Genomic DNA, 14498 nt, shown 5'->3' on the forward strand with positions numbered 1-14498 from the left:
AAAGGAATATTGTGGGTGTATTGCCAGCAGTTTCATAGGTAAGACATGGAGGTTATTGTCCCATTCTACTCGGCACCAGTGAAGCCTCAGCTGGAGTATTGTATCCAGTTTTGGGCGCCACACTTTAGGAAAGATGTGGACAGACTGGACAGAGTCCCAAAGAGAGCAACAAAAATAATAAAGGGTTTTGAAAACATGACCTTATGAGGACAGGTGAAAATACTGAGAGTAGTTTTAGTCTTGACAAAAGAAAGGGGGAAGGAGAAGAGGAACCTGATAGTCTTAAAATATGTTAGGGCTGTTACTGAGAGGACGGTGATCAATTATTCTACAGCCAAAGAGTAGCATGTGCAGGCTTGTCCATCTCAACTTTCTTTTGCACTGTCATTTTAGTTCAACAGTGGGGCAGTGGTGAAATGGCAGCTCTGCAAACCTGTCCTATACTGCTTTTTCAGTGAAAAGATGTTCTGTACCTTGTTATAAAACTAAACTATTCTGTGTACAAACACGACATGTGCCTTAGCTTTGTGTGACAAGTTTATTTCCATCAGTAAAGCATTTTAAAACTGACTACTGTAGATTCTGAAGATACTACCATTGGGCCCTATCATGTAGAGACATTGGTCTGCCCTTAGTTCAGACCAGCTTTGATCTGATTTTAACTTCCCCTAACTTTTGTCCAATCAACCTGAAGTTTCATGGGTGTGATCTTGTGCCAGTTTAAGATTTGTTTTTGGAGGTAAGGAAAGGGAATAATAGAAATTAGACAAAAGTGTTTGAGAGGAATGCTCAGACGAAATGACCCAAATTTTGTAACCCTTTCCTAATGCTTCCCTGTTTCATGGTCTCAAATCTGTGTAGCCCTTGCATGTGGAGTGATTGCACTTAGAAACTAGTATTCGGGTTAGTTTTTTTCCGCTGCCTCTGCTCTTGAGCTGATTTTTCTTTGCATGTAGCTTTTGGGACGTGGGGCTTACTATGAGGGGGAAAGCCACATATAAAGTGCTGTTGCTGTCAGCAGGCTGGTTGACCAGATATTCTCGAATGAAGTTAGCGTTCAGTGATCTAGAACCCAACAGACCAAGGCTCACCGTGAGCCTGCTGTTTCTGCAAGCTGGCATTGTGCGCACATTCTTACAAGGTGCCTGAAGATCATTTATAAAAACAGACCTGGGAATAAGAAATGTTAAATTTCAAAGTAACACATTTTATTTTAGGTGGTTGTAGATAGCATAGACAGGAATAAGCTTTAAGTGTCGCATCTTTTCTTAACAGATCTAAGGTTAATGTTTACTTACATGGAAGTGGCCAAAACAGTAGCACATAGTGTGACCTTTTGTAAACTTTCCCATAATCTTAGCCTCAATCAGCTCAGAAAGTTCTAACACAAGAATCAAAACTGGTGCAGAAATACAAATCCCAACTCATCAAAAGAATTCTTTTCACTGTATCACATTTGTTTCCTAGAGTAGTTAAAAGATTTTGAAGGTAACATCCTCACAGGCGGACTTTGTTTCTAAGCATCTGCTGGACTGGACTCCATGTCACAACTGTTTATCTGTCCTTGTCATAGAACAGTTTTGAACGAGCTCAGCAGTGTGGAAGGAATAAATATTAAGACTAATAAAGTAAATTTTCACTGTGGAGTAGCTGCAGTTTCGAATTTAGAAGGTCTTACTGCATGTGATTTTCCAAATGTTTTAGCTGTAGAACAAACTGGAAGAGAGCAGACTACTATGTGCAACATGTTAACATTTTGAGAAAAACACAGCAGTGTAGGTAGTCCTTAGTGCTGTGCTACAGAAAAGTAAATGAAGCTTTTTTTGTCTGTTGCAGACCGTAAGCTTCCTTTGACAACTGCAGCTTCAATGGGAGAAGCAGAGCAAAGTACTACAGTGGACTCTGTAGACATACCAAAGGTCCAGATTCCTCCTCCAGCTCATCCTGCACCCGTACATCAGCCACCACCTATGCCTCATCGTCCTCCACCACCTCCACCTTCCAGCTACATAACTGGGATGTCCACTACAAATTCTTATATGTCAGGGGAAGGTTATCAGAGTCTTCAGTCAATGATGAAAACCGAAGGACCAACCTATGGAGCTTTGCCACCAGCTTATGGACCACCAACTCACTTACCATATCATCCTCACGTGTATCCTCCTAACCCTCCTCCACCTGTTCCTCCACCTCCGCCTACATCATTTCCACCCCCTAATATCCCACCACCTACTCCTGGGTACCCTCCTCCACCTACGTACAATCCTAACTTCCCACCTCCACGACTGCCTCCAACTCATCCACCTCCAGGGCTGGGAATGCCACCAGCTAATTATCCCCCTCCTACAGTTCCCCCTGGTGGACAACCACCAGTGCCACCTCCAATACCACCACCTGTTATGCCACCTGTTGCAGGACTTGGACGTGCTACATGGATGAGATAGCATCAGAATTGTGTACAAATAGCCTTGAATTTTGAGGAATAGTTTAAGAGGCAGAATAATTGAGCAGCAACCATATTGTAAAGATAAATAGGAAAGTAATTTGTATAATCTAGATTCTGGTATAGTATATAAAGACATGGAACAGTGAAATGGAATCTTAGTTGACCTACTTGCAGTACGTTAATGGCAAGATATATAGGCTTTTAATATAGACACAGCAGAGCTAATTAAAAATCTAAATTTGTACATTTGATTTAAAACTAAGTTGTCTGACTAAATTGTTTTGAGTTATTCCAGCACTGGGTTACTTTGTACTAGTGACTTTAACCAGCCATATTGGCTCATTTATATCAGTAAGAAGTAAATTTTCTTCTAGCAGTCAGTGCCTACTTTTGAATATCAAAATAGTCAGATATCCTGAAGTTCCATCTAGAGTTAAAAAAAAAAGTTCATTTTCATTAAGTAACTCTCCTGTGACACTTAATGTTAAGCATCAGAGCTACTTTATTTAATATGTATATATTTACAACCCCCAGCTGACAGAAATCATTTTGAGATATTTGCCTTGCTAATGTTTTTGTTTTGGAATGTACTGCTATCTTGAAAAATTACGTATGTTTACACCTATTTGCAAATTCCTGTAGATAAATATATATATTTTCTAAGTGTGAGTCTGAATGTAACAACATACTGTGATTTACACCTTGGTTATAAATAGGACTGCTTCATTCACTTGTACCCAAATAAAACTTGATCTGAATTCAATGGATTTTCCCAAAATCTTTTTTCCCCACTAGTCTGTCTCTAAAATGACTGTTCATGTTTATACTGCTGCAAGAGGAAAGGTGTTTTACCTCTTGTACTAACTCACTGTCAGAATATTTTAGCAGTGGTCTATGAAAATGTAGAAGGATCACAGTTCATTTACAAAGAATGTACTTTATTTTATTCAACTGAAAGTATACACTATCACAATCTCATACTTCATTTTTACTAAAATATTCCAAATGAATGTTTTACACACATACCAAAAAAATCTGATTACTATTTTTTCTTCCCCCTCCCCCCCCGAAAGCCAAAGTGGTTCAATAAAAGGTATAAATGCGTGCTAATGTCTAAAGATTTTGCTATGTACACAACAGTGGGTGCTAATTTATTCCAGTTTCTTTTGTAAATCATATACAGGAGGGCTGTAAAATCACAGGTTTAACAGAAATCAAACTTCAAACTGATTTCCCAAAGCAGTTCAAATAGACTTTCCCCACCTTATGAAAAATATACAATTTTATCACTTTACAGTCATGCACTTTGAAAAAGATCAGTAGTACTTTTTCCCCACCCAGTTTCTAAAAAGATAAAAGGTCACTTTAACACTGATTTATATCTAATAATATTTGGATAAAAATGTGCCAGTCTCACCGTTGGGCTCAGAAGCCTTATTAAAGGTGCAATGAGCCACCTGAAGTTGGTTATGCCACAGCATTTCAAAATCTTGTTTACATTAGTCACTCAAAGAAAACTTAAGGGCCTGATTCTGCTTTCCTAAGGCCAGCAAAACTTCACTTGAAGTCAATGGAAGCTTTGTTTGTCTCGGGGCTGCAGAGTTTGCAGCCTCTAAATAGACTGAGGACAGTAGCCCAATGTATATCAACTTAATGGCCACCATTTTGGGGGAGGGTTTCCCTCAAACTTACTGTACAAAGTTTTTCAGGTAGTTTTCACAGTAGACCTAGAGCATAGTAAAGAGTGAATTTAAATGTGCATATAAAACATCTTTTCAGACAACTGAAAGTTTAGCACCCAAGTCATTCTGTAATGTGAGTGTCTTTTCCCCCAGGAAGACACCCTTTTTTTTTTTTTTTTTTTTTTTTGCTCAAACGGAGCTAAATACAAAGAGTAGCAAACTTTAAAAAAAATACATACAGCACTAACTCTCATGTACTTCTATAAAATCAACAATGCACATCTTGCATTTGGGGCTTATGCTGCCAAGTAGAATCATACAAAATATAGTTTTAGCCTACTCGTATACAGGATCCTTCAGGGGTTTAACTAAAAGACTGGCTGTCTTCTAAGCCAGCTCTCTGGGGTGTACAGCCATACAACACGCCTCAGGTTTAGTGCTGTTTCCCCTTTATTTAAGAGTTTGAGATCTGCAGCTGAAACCAGAATACGGACAACGCTTCAAGCCACAAAATGGCTTGTGATAAATATCTGATTAACAGTAAATTTGGACGAGTAGGTCAGAGGCAGTGAAAGGAGTAAATGTGCTAGTTTAGCTCTCGGTCCTGTTGAGAGGGAGGGAGCATTAAATGTTTATTTGTTAGGCTAATCTACTCAGAGACCAGCAAGCACATTATCAGTACAAATAACACTCTAGGCTTTACTGGCAACACTTCTGCTGCTTCAGTTGAAAATTTGCTGAAGTAATTCAATTCTGCTCCTAACCCTCAATCCAGAGTTTGGACACTGGCATAATTACAATGGCCTTTTCAGTAGATTGATTAAGCAGTTATATGTACATTTTATAGCTCAGAGGGGAAATTAAACCTTTCTTTGCTGCCTTATTCTGGAAGGAAAAAAATCATGCTTTTCCCCTCCTCTTAATATGAAGAAAATAGTTGAGTAAGAAAGAAAAACTGATGGATAGTATAGATGGTAACAGGCTGAAAAGGGTCAAAATGAAAAGCTAAGAAGAGGAAATGCAGAATGCTCTAGAGGTCAACTCAAAAGGTAGATAGTGTGCCATTTTCTAGGCTAGTTTCTGCCAGGCTACACAGACTGCATAAACCTAGTACAGAGTTACAGTTAGTAAGCTCAATAGTGGCTGACAGAGCTCAGGTATGCTTTAGTGGGAAGTGAACTGCTGTTGAGGGAGTTTCTAATAACTCACTGACCTCAGCTATCAGGGCCCATTCTTAATCTAATCTACAGTTACTTACTGCTTAATTTTTATTTTGTTTCTCTGTTTCTTTATGGCTCAATCCTGCAAATTCCTTACTCAGGCAAGTAGGCTCCCTAAAGACAGTGGCACTACTCTCTTGTGTTAGAACCTGCAAGATTGACGTAACAGTTCTTTGTAGGTGTTTCACGCTAATCAAAGTCAAGAACTCCGCTAATGCAAAACAAATGTATCTAATAGTAACAACCTCAACTAATTCAACTGCATTTAGGTAGCTGTGACTGATTTTTCTAAAGTGGCAACATTAAAGCGTCAAACTAAGCACCAAAACCAATGCCATTTTTGAAGAGATCTACATGCATGTACTGTTAGGATTATTTTATTTTACAATGGCAGGTTTACTAACAGTCCAGTTTCCCGTAGACTGCTGGGGGGGGAAGGGGAAGAACAGCTCATGAAACACGGGGCCAGATCTTGTGACAAGATGGAACCGAAAGGGGTCAACCTCTTACTACAGCTCCACAAGCAGCTACTCACAATACCAAAATATAAGTCCCACTGTTTTTACATACAGCAGTTAGAAGGAAAAAAACACTCCATTTTGGTTTAACAAAAATAAAGCTTAAATGGCAGCAGCAGCCTCATTTGACAGCTTCTGTTGATATAGCATTTACACAGCTTTGAATGGCTGTTGCTTCGGTTACATCATGAAGTAACCAATTTAGTTCAGTATTTCCACAAGGACATTACAAAACAAATCCTTATTATGTGAGTGAATGTCAATACTGAAATACTAGGATCCAAGAGAGAAACTTCTCTTGTTAAAACTGTAAGCCACATTGGTAGGAAAGCTGTTCTTCCCTAAGTATTTAGCAGTAAGAGTTTTACAGGAACAGCGTTACCATAGTCATACTGGATTGTGGCTAAATGACTTAAAATTATTCACATTGTGACTGCAGAAATCTTCTAAGTATCATTTGTTCCATTAAAATCAGGTCACGAGCAGCTGAAATGGAGGCTCAAGCTATTCTGCATGCCTGCGATGGACCTGTGTCATGGTCAATACGGTACAACATACAAGGTGCTTTCAGTGTTTTAGCATTCCACAAAGTATTTTATATGATCGCTCTTGAAAATAGTTGCATATCATCCTCCAAAAATAAGGACCTCCAAGCAATTTTAGCAGCTCAGTAAAGGGACAGCCAATAAGCCACCTGATTCAGATTTTTGTTTCCTTGGGAGAATCCAAAAACATGCTACGTAGAGCCACCAGCCTAGTTATGAATCAATTAACAAGCAGGTGGGCAGAAGCAATACAAAATAACTTCTTCACAGGTCAGGGTTCCATTTTTCCTCCTAGAAATTCTCTTGTTAGGTAATTCTACATAGAGACCATACAACAAAGCAGGTTTGCACTACAATACAAGTGACACAAGTCTGTGATTATAGGATGGTTAACCCATTTAATATTGGTTCCAGATCGTAGCCTGGAGGCTAAGCCTTTAGCTGCCATATTTACACTATAGACAGTTACCAAAAAGAAAAAAAACCCCAACTGGCTGCTAGAAACAGAGCTCTCTTCCTCTCTGATTCTTTATAGAGTTGCTTCTAGTTTTCAGTGTGACGTTCCTACAATGGCCCCTTGAACTGGTTTCCTGAAAGGTGTTGCCTGATGGATGGTTTGGAACTTGCTGCATCACCCAACTTTCGCCAGACAACCTGTGGGAAAAGGGGGAAAAGATTGCAGTTGATGAGCTACATTATTTGTCTAGAAGTCAAAATGGGCAGTTTCCAAACCAGAGTTGCAGTTCTACATCTGACCATTAGATGGCACTTATGCACCAAATTACAATTTAAAGGATTTGAAGTGTTCATCTTCTCTCTCTTGAAATTAGAACTATTATGCCATAGGTAATGATATAAAACTAATACATTAGGTTCAGAAGCTAAATTCAATGTTAGACCAAACACTGACATTCTTAAAAAAGTGACATTTCCTTTCAATAGATATCATCCGAAAAAGATCCCATCCAGTTCAGATACTACTCCCTTTAAAGCAGTTTTTATGAATGGCTAACACAGAGAGAAAAGGAGTACTTGTGGCACCTTAGAGACTAACCAATTTATTAGAGCATAAGCTTACAGACTAACACGGCTGTTACTCTAAAACCTAACACAGAGAGGAGGACCAATGCGGAAAGTGGGGCTCTCACGAGGAAAGCAAGAGAGGAAGTGACAAGAATTAGCAACATTTCTAAGAAGGATGTTGCTGTAGATCTAAGAGCCACTTCCAGTTTATCTCTACAAATACCCAGCATCCAACCCACAAGTTTGCGGAGGTGCCGTCCTGGAGTCGTAACATTCTATCTTCCCTTCTGCTAGAAGAAAGTGGCATTAATAAAACCCAAACAAAGCCCACAAACCAAGAGCTCACTGTTATTCAATGCAGGGATTTACCTACAATCTTGGAGCCTTAAAGTGAAGCACTTCGTGTTCTGCAGAGGATTAACTATAGCATTTGTATATTCAGGAATTAAAAAGTTTTTTTTAAACCCTGTTTTTTGACAGGGTGGGATTATGTAGGGGCAAATTTGGGGCTAGCTCTTTAAATTTGTTCATGCTTTGGGTGGGGAAAGGAAGAAAATCCACACTAAACAGTTTCTGGTATTCCGGCCCAACAACATCTTTGTAAAAATGTCATCACCAAAAATACATTCATATTTTCCATAAATAAAGTCATATCACATTTCTGCACCGTTGTGCCACTCCAGTGGTTTTGAAACACTCTGTCATCAACCTATTCAAAAAGTTTTCAGAGAGTTTTGCTTCCTCTGAAATTCTCATGCACCAAAAAGGCCTCACTGATATTCTGACCTGCAATATGGATTTCAAAGAGAATATCCACAGGAGTCCCTGCTCTGGGAAACACTGCACTGTCAAATCCTCCAAAACACATGACTCTCAGCTTGAGCAATGTTTTAACAGCAATACAAAGCTCACTTTTCATCCGCAGTGTGTACCCAAGTCATTTTATTCTGCCTGGAATAAAAGGTAGCAGAGCACCAGCAAGCAGCCACACCTCAGCCAGAGCAAAGTCCTGGCATAAATGCTCAGTTTACAATATGTGGCAACCTCCATATACAATGTGGTTGCTAGGCCAAACATGTTAGCGGGTGCCAAAAATCACGTGTAATCACCCCTCATGGATTCAAACGAGAGGATTCTAATTCTGACATCAGATTACGGTCACTCCACTTCTACGACTTAAATACCCTAAAACGTATAAATTAAGGCAAAAGGACCAACCTATGCTTTTAATCGACCGTATAATTCTCAGGGGCTTACAAACCAAGATCAGTACACAGGGCTGAAAATTGAAACCTCCTAGCCAGATAAAGACAGTTGCATAACTGTCCATCAGCCCTAATAGGATAAGCCACTCTCTACCAGGAAATGAGTGGGACAGGTGGTGTCCGTATCCTTTAAGGAAGCTCAGCCCTAGGTTTCTTCTGTGCAAATGCATCAAATTAAGTGTTCAGGTATTTGACATTTGGCTCCTGCCCATACAGAATTTAATTGAGCTTTGATTAAGTTTTCCTTATGACTGAATTTCTCTGTGGGTTTCAAAACACGCTCACACACACACACACAACAGATGTTACAAAACATTAGGACCAAAATAACATTATATAAAATACTACAAATAAAGACTTATTACATTGCACATTTCACGAACAATTGCTTTCTCCTTTTCACTCAGGTCTTCTTCATAGTTATCTTGCATTTGCCTGTCCAAATTTTCATGGACTTCAAGGACCTACAAACAAACAGATTGCCAAAGTATTATACATCTCAAAGATCAATGACATCTTCTGCAAGAACACTAGCTGGGATTTAACACAATGTGGTCTGCCACATCCCCAATGCTATAAACTGCTGCTCCCACAAAGAGATGCATTCCCTTCAATGGGTGCAGCACTCAACCCACGGACTATCAGGGACAGGAGCAGAGCCTTAGCACTTGTCTATACCCACTTCACCTATGTTGGTTTGAAACCAGTATAGTTAAAGCAGCGTGAATGCAGTTCTACCAGGTAAAGATGCTCGTATCAGTATAGCTTAGTCCCGTGAATGTACATGAATAAACTGTACTGGTATAAGACTCCGTTATACCTACATCCATATGAAGGGTTGTACTGCTTTAACTATACCTGTAAACAAATCACACCCCTAACTAAAGAAGTTAAGGCCTTCCAATGTAAACTCCTCAAGGCAGGAACTGTCTCCTCCTATGTGAATGTAATCAGTTTAATTCTCTCTCCTGTAACAGTCAATTGGGCCGTGATACTTATGCAGTTACTCACACGTGTAAACGTTTGCAGGACTGTGGGCCTTAGCCATTCATTTTCTCCTACTGTGCCAGTGGGTCTTTTATACAGCAACAAGAGAGAGAAAAGCATTTTCAAACAGGAAAATGTGATTGTAAAAGTACAAAAATTGGCAGGGGGCTCAGGGAGAAGTGGGTATCTGAAGTTACTTGTAACTCATTTTCTTGACTCACTGCATCTCGTCAAGTTGACAATGTCTTTTTAAAATTGCATTATTTTTATGTACAAAAAACTGATTTTAGATAATGCTTAGAGCTTGCTAAAAAGAGTTTTTCCTTTTCTCTGGTGTCCAGAAAAGTAGGGTTCATGATATTAAAGCCACCTGCCTTTATAGGTGGAGACCCCACACAAAAATAGCACCAACATATTAAAAACCTTCTAAAACATTTTTTAAATAGCCTTTTCTGTCAAATCTGTTGCATGAATAAAAGCACAGCATGGTAGGACACTAAATAGTCATTTTACTGACGTGTGTTTGGGATGACCTACATAACTCATTCATGGCTTTGTTACTCACGCATAATGTGGTCACCTCAGACTCCTGGAAATAAGATTTTTAAGCCACTCACCATGTTGCCTCTCTCTTGTGCTAAAGGAATACACATACAACACATACACCCTTAAAGCAGGTATATTTGTGTGTGCGTTAGTGTAAGCATGCAAATGAACTACAGGATTAGATTCATTACAAGGATGGATTTCACTCCTGAAGCATCCAGCACTGACCACTCATAGAAACAGGATACTAGCCTAGATTATTCATTGATTTGGTCAAGCACAGAAATCCTGCTGTACGCTAAATGTTTCAGTTATAAAACTAGGTCATTCTCTTAGGGCCCTTAACCTACTTCTTTTTAAAATGTACCAACCACTAGTTTAACCAATATATCTGCAACCAGTGGAATCTGTGCACAAACATTAACTTTACCTAGATTAACCTTTTTAATGGAGCATGTGAAAGACATTCCAGCCCGGACAAATACAATGTCTATTTTTCTATTAAAAAGGAATTGTTTAATTATAGATCCAGCTGGACTCACACTTTGAACAAGCTTGTTTGGAATCAGTACACCTGCAACTCTCAGCTGTGAAAGCAACACAACCTGTACAATCAAATTCCAGTGCAGATCACCAGAAATATCTTGCAAGAAGCAAATACTGGCTGTATCCACAGGGTAAATGTCCAGGGCAACTTTGGGGTAGATTAATTAAAACTTCCATATCTGATTCTATCAGTCAACGATCTTTCAAATACATGAGTCTCAAAGGGAGAATATTTACTATATTTTTTATTACTTCAATTTAAATTTAAATTACATTCCCAAGTTCATGTGGTGTCAAGGGGATGTAGAGCTTATTTCTTTGTTTTCAATGGAAGTGTCTTTGAAATGCTGTTGGATAATAAGAGGCAGAAGTTGAGAGTTTTAATCTTTAAAACCCCAAATGGCTCCAGACCCATTTACCCAAGAAACTGTCTCCCTGACCCCATGCCACACTGAAGCGGGTGAGTGGTCTGGAATATTAGAGAAAGTCCTAGCAGAGCTGTATTGATGAACAGTGGGCAGGTAAGGAGGTCAAAGGTGCATGTTAAATTCATTTATCACATGGTTCTGTAACATAATATGGCACATGCATTTCACCTCAGTGAACAGAGCTACACTAATTTACACCAGCTGTGGATCTGACCCCAAAGAAGCTTAAAAATATATATGCACACAAACACTGGACTACATCCTCAGCTGCTATAAATCAGTGCACGCTACCTAGAAATCTGACCCATGATGTTTGTATCTCTCTCTGTCACATGCACACACTTATATACAGGAATAATTTCATCCCCAGCTGAAATGCAGCTATAGTTTAGGGTGGAGCCTGGCAACTGTCCTCAAGGAATCCATTTTGAAGCACTTGAATGAGAAGAAAGTGATCAGGAACAGTCAACATGAATTCACTCTGGGCAAGAAATGCCTGACCAACCTGATTGCCTTCTGTGATGAGATAACTGGCTCTGTGGATATGGGGAAAGCAGTGGCCGTGATATACCTTGACTTTAGCAAAGTCCAGTGCATCCATGCATCCAGGAAGACCAGTCCCTGGATGAGTAGACTTTAGCCAAGCTTTTAATGCGGTCTCCCACAGTATTCTTGCCAGCAAGTTAAAGAAGTATGGATTGGATGAATGGACTATAAGGTGGAAAGAAAGCTGACTAGATCGTCGGGCTCAATAGGTAGTGATCAACAGCTTGATGTCTAGTTGGCAACTGGTATCAAGCAGAGTACCCCAGGGGTTGGTCCTGGGACCGGTTTTGTTCAACATCTTCATTAATGATCTAGATGATGGGATGGATTGCACCCTTAGCAAATTCACAGATGACACTAAGCTGAGGGGGAGAGGTAGATATGCTGGAAGGTAGGAATAGGGTCCAGAGTGACCTAGACCAATTGGAGGATTGAGCCAAAAGAAATCTGATGAGGTTCAACGAAGATTCTATGAAAGACAAGTGCAGAGTCCTGCACTTAGGACAGAAGAATCCCATGCACTGCTACAGGCTAGAGACCGACTGGCTAAGCGGCAGTTCTGCAGAAAAGGACCTGGGGATTACAGTGGACGAGAAACTGGATATGAGTCAACAGTGTGCCCTTGTTGCCAAGAAGGCTAACGGCATTTTGGGCTGCATTAGTAGGAGCACTGCCAGCAGATCGAGGGAAGTGATTATTCCCCTCTGTTCGGCACTGGTGAGGCCACATCTGGAGTACTGCGTCCAGTTTTGGGGCCCCCACTACAGAAGGGATGTGGACAAATTGGAGAGTCCAGCAGAGGGCAACGAAAATGATTAGGGGGCTGGGGCACATGACTTATGAGGAGAGGCTGAGGGAACTAAGGTTATTTAGTCTGCAGAAGAGAAGAGTGAGGGGGGATTTGATAGCAGCCTTCAACTACCTGAAGCGGGGGTTCCAAATAGGGTGGAGCTCAGCTGTTCTCAGTGGTAGAAGAGGACAGGACAAGGAGCAATGGTCTCAAGTTGCAGTGAGGGAGGTCTACGTTGGATATTAGGAAACACTATTTCACTAGGAGGGTGGTGAAGCACTGGAATGGGTCACCTAGGGAGGTGTGGAATTTCCATCCTTAGAGGTTTTTAAGGCCGGCTTTAAAAAGCCCTGGCTGGGATGATTTAGTTGGTGTTGGCCCTGCTTTGAGCAGGGGGTTGGACTACATGACCCCTTGAGGAGCCCTAATCTTCCATGAGTCTATGATCTGTCAACAGCACAGAACCATTTAGGTCAGGAAACAAAGAATGTCACCTTATCCAGAAACTACAGGAGAAATACACATAGGCAGAATTGGATTGTAGAGTGAGTGGTCATGTCTCCCTCTGTTGGGTGGTACCAGCAACTACACAGCCTGCTCAAATGTTAAAGGCCTTTTAGTTTTTAGTGCTGGAGGCCCTGGTCCTGATCCCCACAGACAGCTATGTGATCTGTGTGTATGTAGCCAGGGTTCATTATACAATGATGTATATATAAGTAGGGGCATTGCCAGCAGATCGAGGGACATGATCGTTTCCCTCTATTCGACATTGGTGAGACCTCATCTGTCCAGTTTTGAGCCCCACACTACAAGAAGGATGTGGAAAAATTGGAAAGAGTCCAGCGGAGGGCAACAAAAATGATTAGGGGACTGGAACACATGACTTATGAGGAGAGGCTGAGGGAACTGGGATTGTTTAGTCTGCCAAAGAGAAGAATGAGGGGGGATTTGATAGCTGCTTTCAACTACCTGAAATAGGGGGTTCCAAAGAGGGTGGATCTAGACTGTTCTCAGTGGTAGCAGATGACAAAACGAGGAGTAATGGTCTCAAGTTGCAGTGGGGGAGGCTTAGGTTGGATATTAGGAAAAACTTTTTCACTAGGAGGGTGGTGAAACACTGGAATGCGTTACCTAGGGAGGTGGTGGAATCTCCTTCCTTAGAAGTTTTTAAGGTCAGGCTTGACAAAGCCCTGGCTGGGATGATTTAGTTGGGGATTGGTCCTGCTTTGAGCAGGGGTTGGACTAGATGACCTCCTGAGGTCCCTTCCAACCCTGATATTCTCTGATTCTATGACACTGCAAGACTGGAATTTCTATGGATCTTAGATACTCAGGACAAGGGGAAACATGTACCACACCAGCCTACTACATGTCAAGTGAATTTCTCCTTCTAGAGGCTGGCCCTAGTGACTTTACCACTTGCTACCAAGTCAAAAATTCTCCTTTACCTCAAGTGGTAGGGTCCTAGTTTTGACTCCCAGGGACAAATTAGGTGTCTATATGTGTATGAAGCCACAGTTTGTTACATAATTACAAAAAATGCTCCCTACTCTTACGAGAACTGCCACAGGATTTTCAATGACCAAAAGTGTATAAGACAGTTGGCATGTATCTCATTCTGAAATGGCACCCAGTGCTTCCTAAAGCTACTTTGAGGCATTGGTTCCGTCAGGACTGAGGAACTCAAAAGGTAACCAGCTTGGAGTATTGTGACTTTTCCTTGCAGGTCTCCCAACCAAAAGCTGGCCACACTTGACCTTGCTTAGCTGGTAAGTATGTGACAAGCTAACTGCTTGAGGTGCTGGTAAGTGTGTGACAAGCTAACTGCATGGCTGCTGGTCAGTAATAATCTGGCTGAATAGTTCTCTTCCATCTCTGATTACTATGATTCCATCATTAGAGAAAATGCCAGATGATGTTTCTACAGTTGTTGTATGCAGGAACAATACAACATGT

General features: G+C 40.7%; 2 protein-coding genes across 5 annotated transcripts in view; one reads left to right on the top strand and one right to left on the bottom strand.

The window, feature by feature from the left end:
* Nucleotides 1–3209, top strand: part of CCNK (cyclin K) — a 31210-nt gene extending 28001 nt beyond the window's left edge. For all 3 annotated transcript variants that reach the window (XM_073349614.2, XM_073349615.2, XM_073349616.1), the window contains one exon: nucleotides 1837–3209. In XM_073349614.2, the coding sequence (XP_073205715.1) occupies nucleotides 1837–2444 (608 nt within the window). In that variant the 3' untranslated portion in view covers nucleotides 2445–3209. The remainder of the gene's footprint in view (nucleotides 1–1836) is intronic.
* A 154-nt stretch (nucleotides 3210–3363) lies between these two features.
* Nucleotides 3364–14498, bottom strand: part of CCDC85C (coiled-coil domain containing 85C) — a 161792-nt gene continuing 150657 nt past the window's right edge. For both annotated transcript variants that reach the window (XM_073349618.1, XM_073349617.1), the window contains 2 exons: nucleotides 9065–9163; nucleotides 3364–7065 (listed from right to left, as the gene is read on the bottom strand). In XM_073349618.1, the coding sequence (XP_073205719.1) occupies nucleotides 6976–7065; nucleotides 9065–9163 (189 nt within the window). In that variant the 3' untranslated portion in view covers nucleotides 3364–6975. The remainder of the gene's footprint in view (nucleotides 7066–9064; nucleotides 9164–14498) is intronic.

Source organism: Lepidochelys kempii, chromosome 6 (genome assembly GCF_965140285.1).
Source record: "Lepidochelys kempii isolate rLepKem1 chromosome 6, rLepKem1.hap1, whole genome shotgun sequence".
Lineage (NCBI taxonomy): Eukaryota > Metazoa > Chordata > Testudines > Cheloniidae > Lepidochelys > Lepidochelys kempii.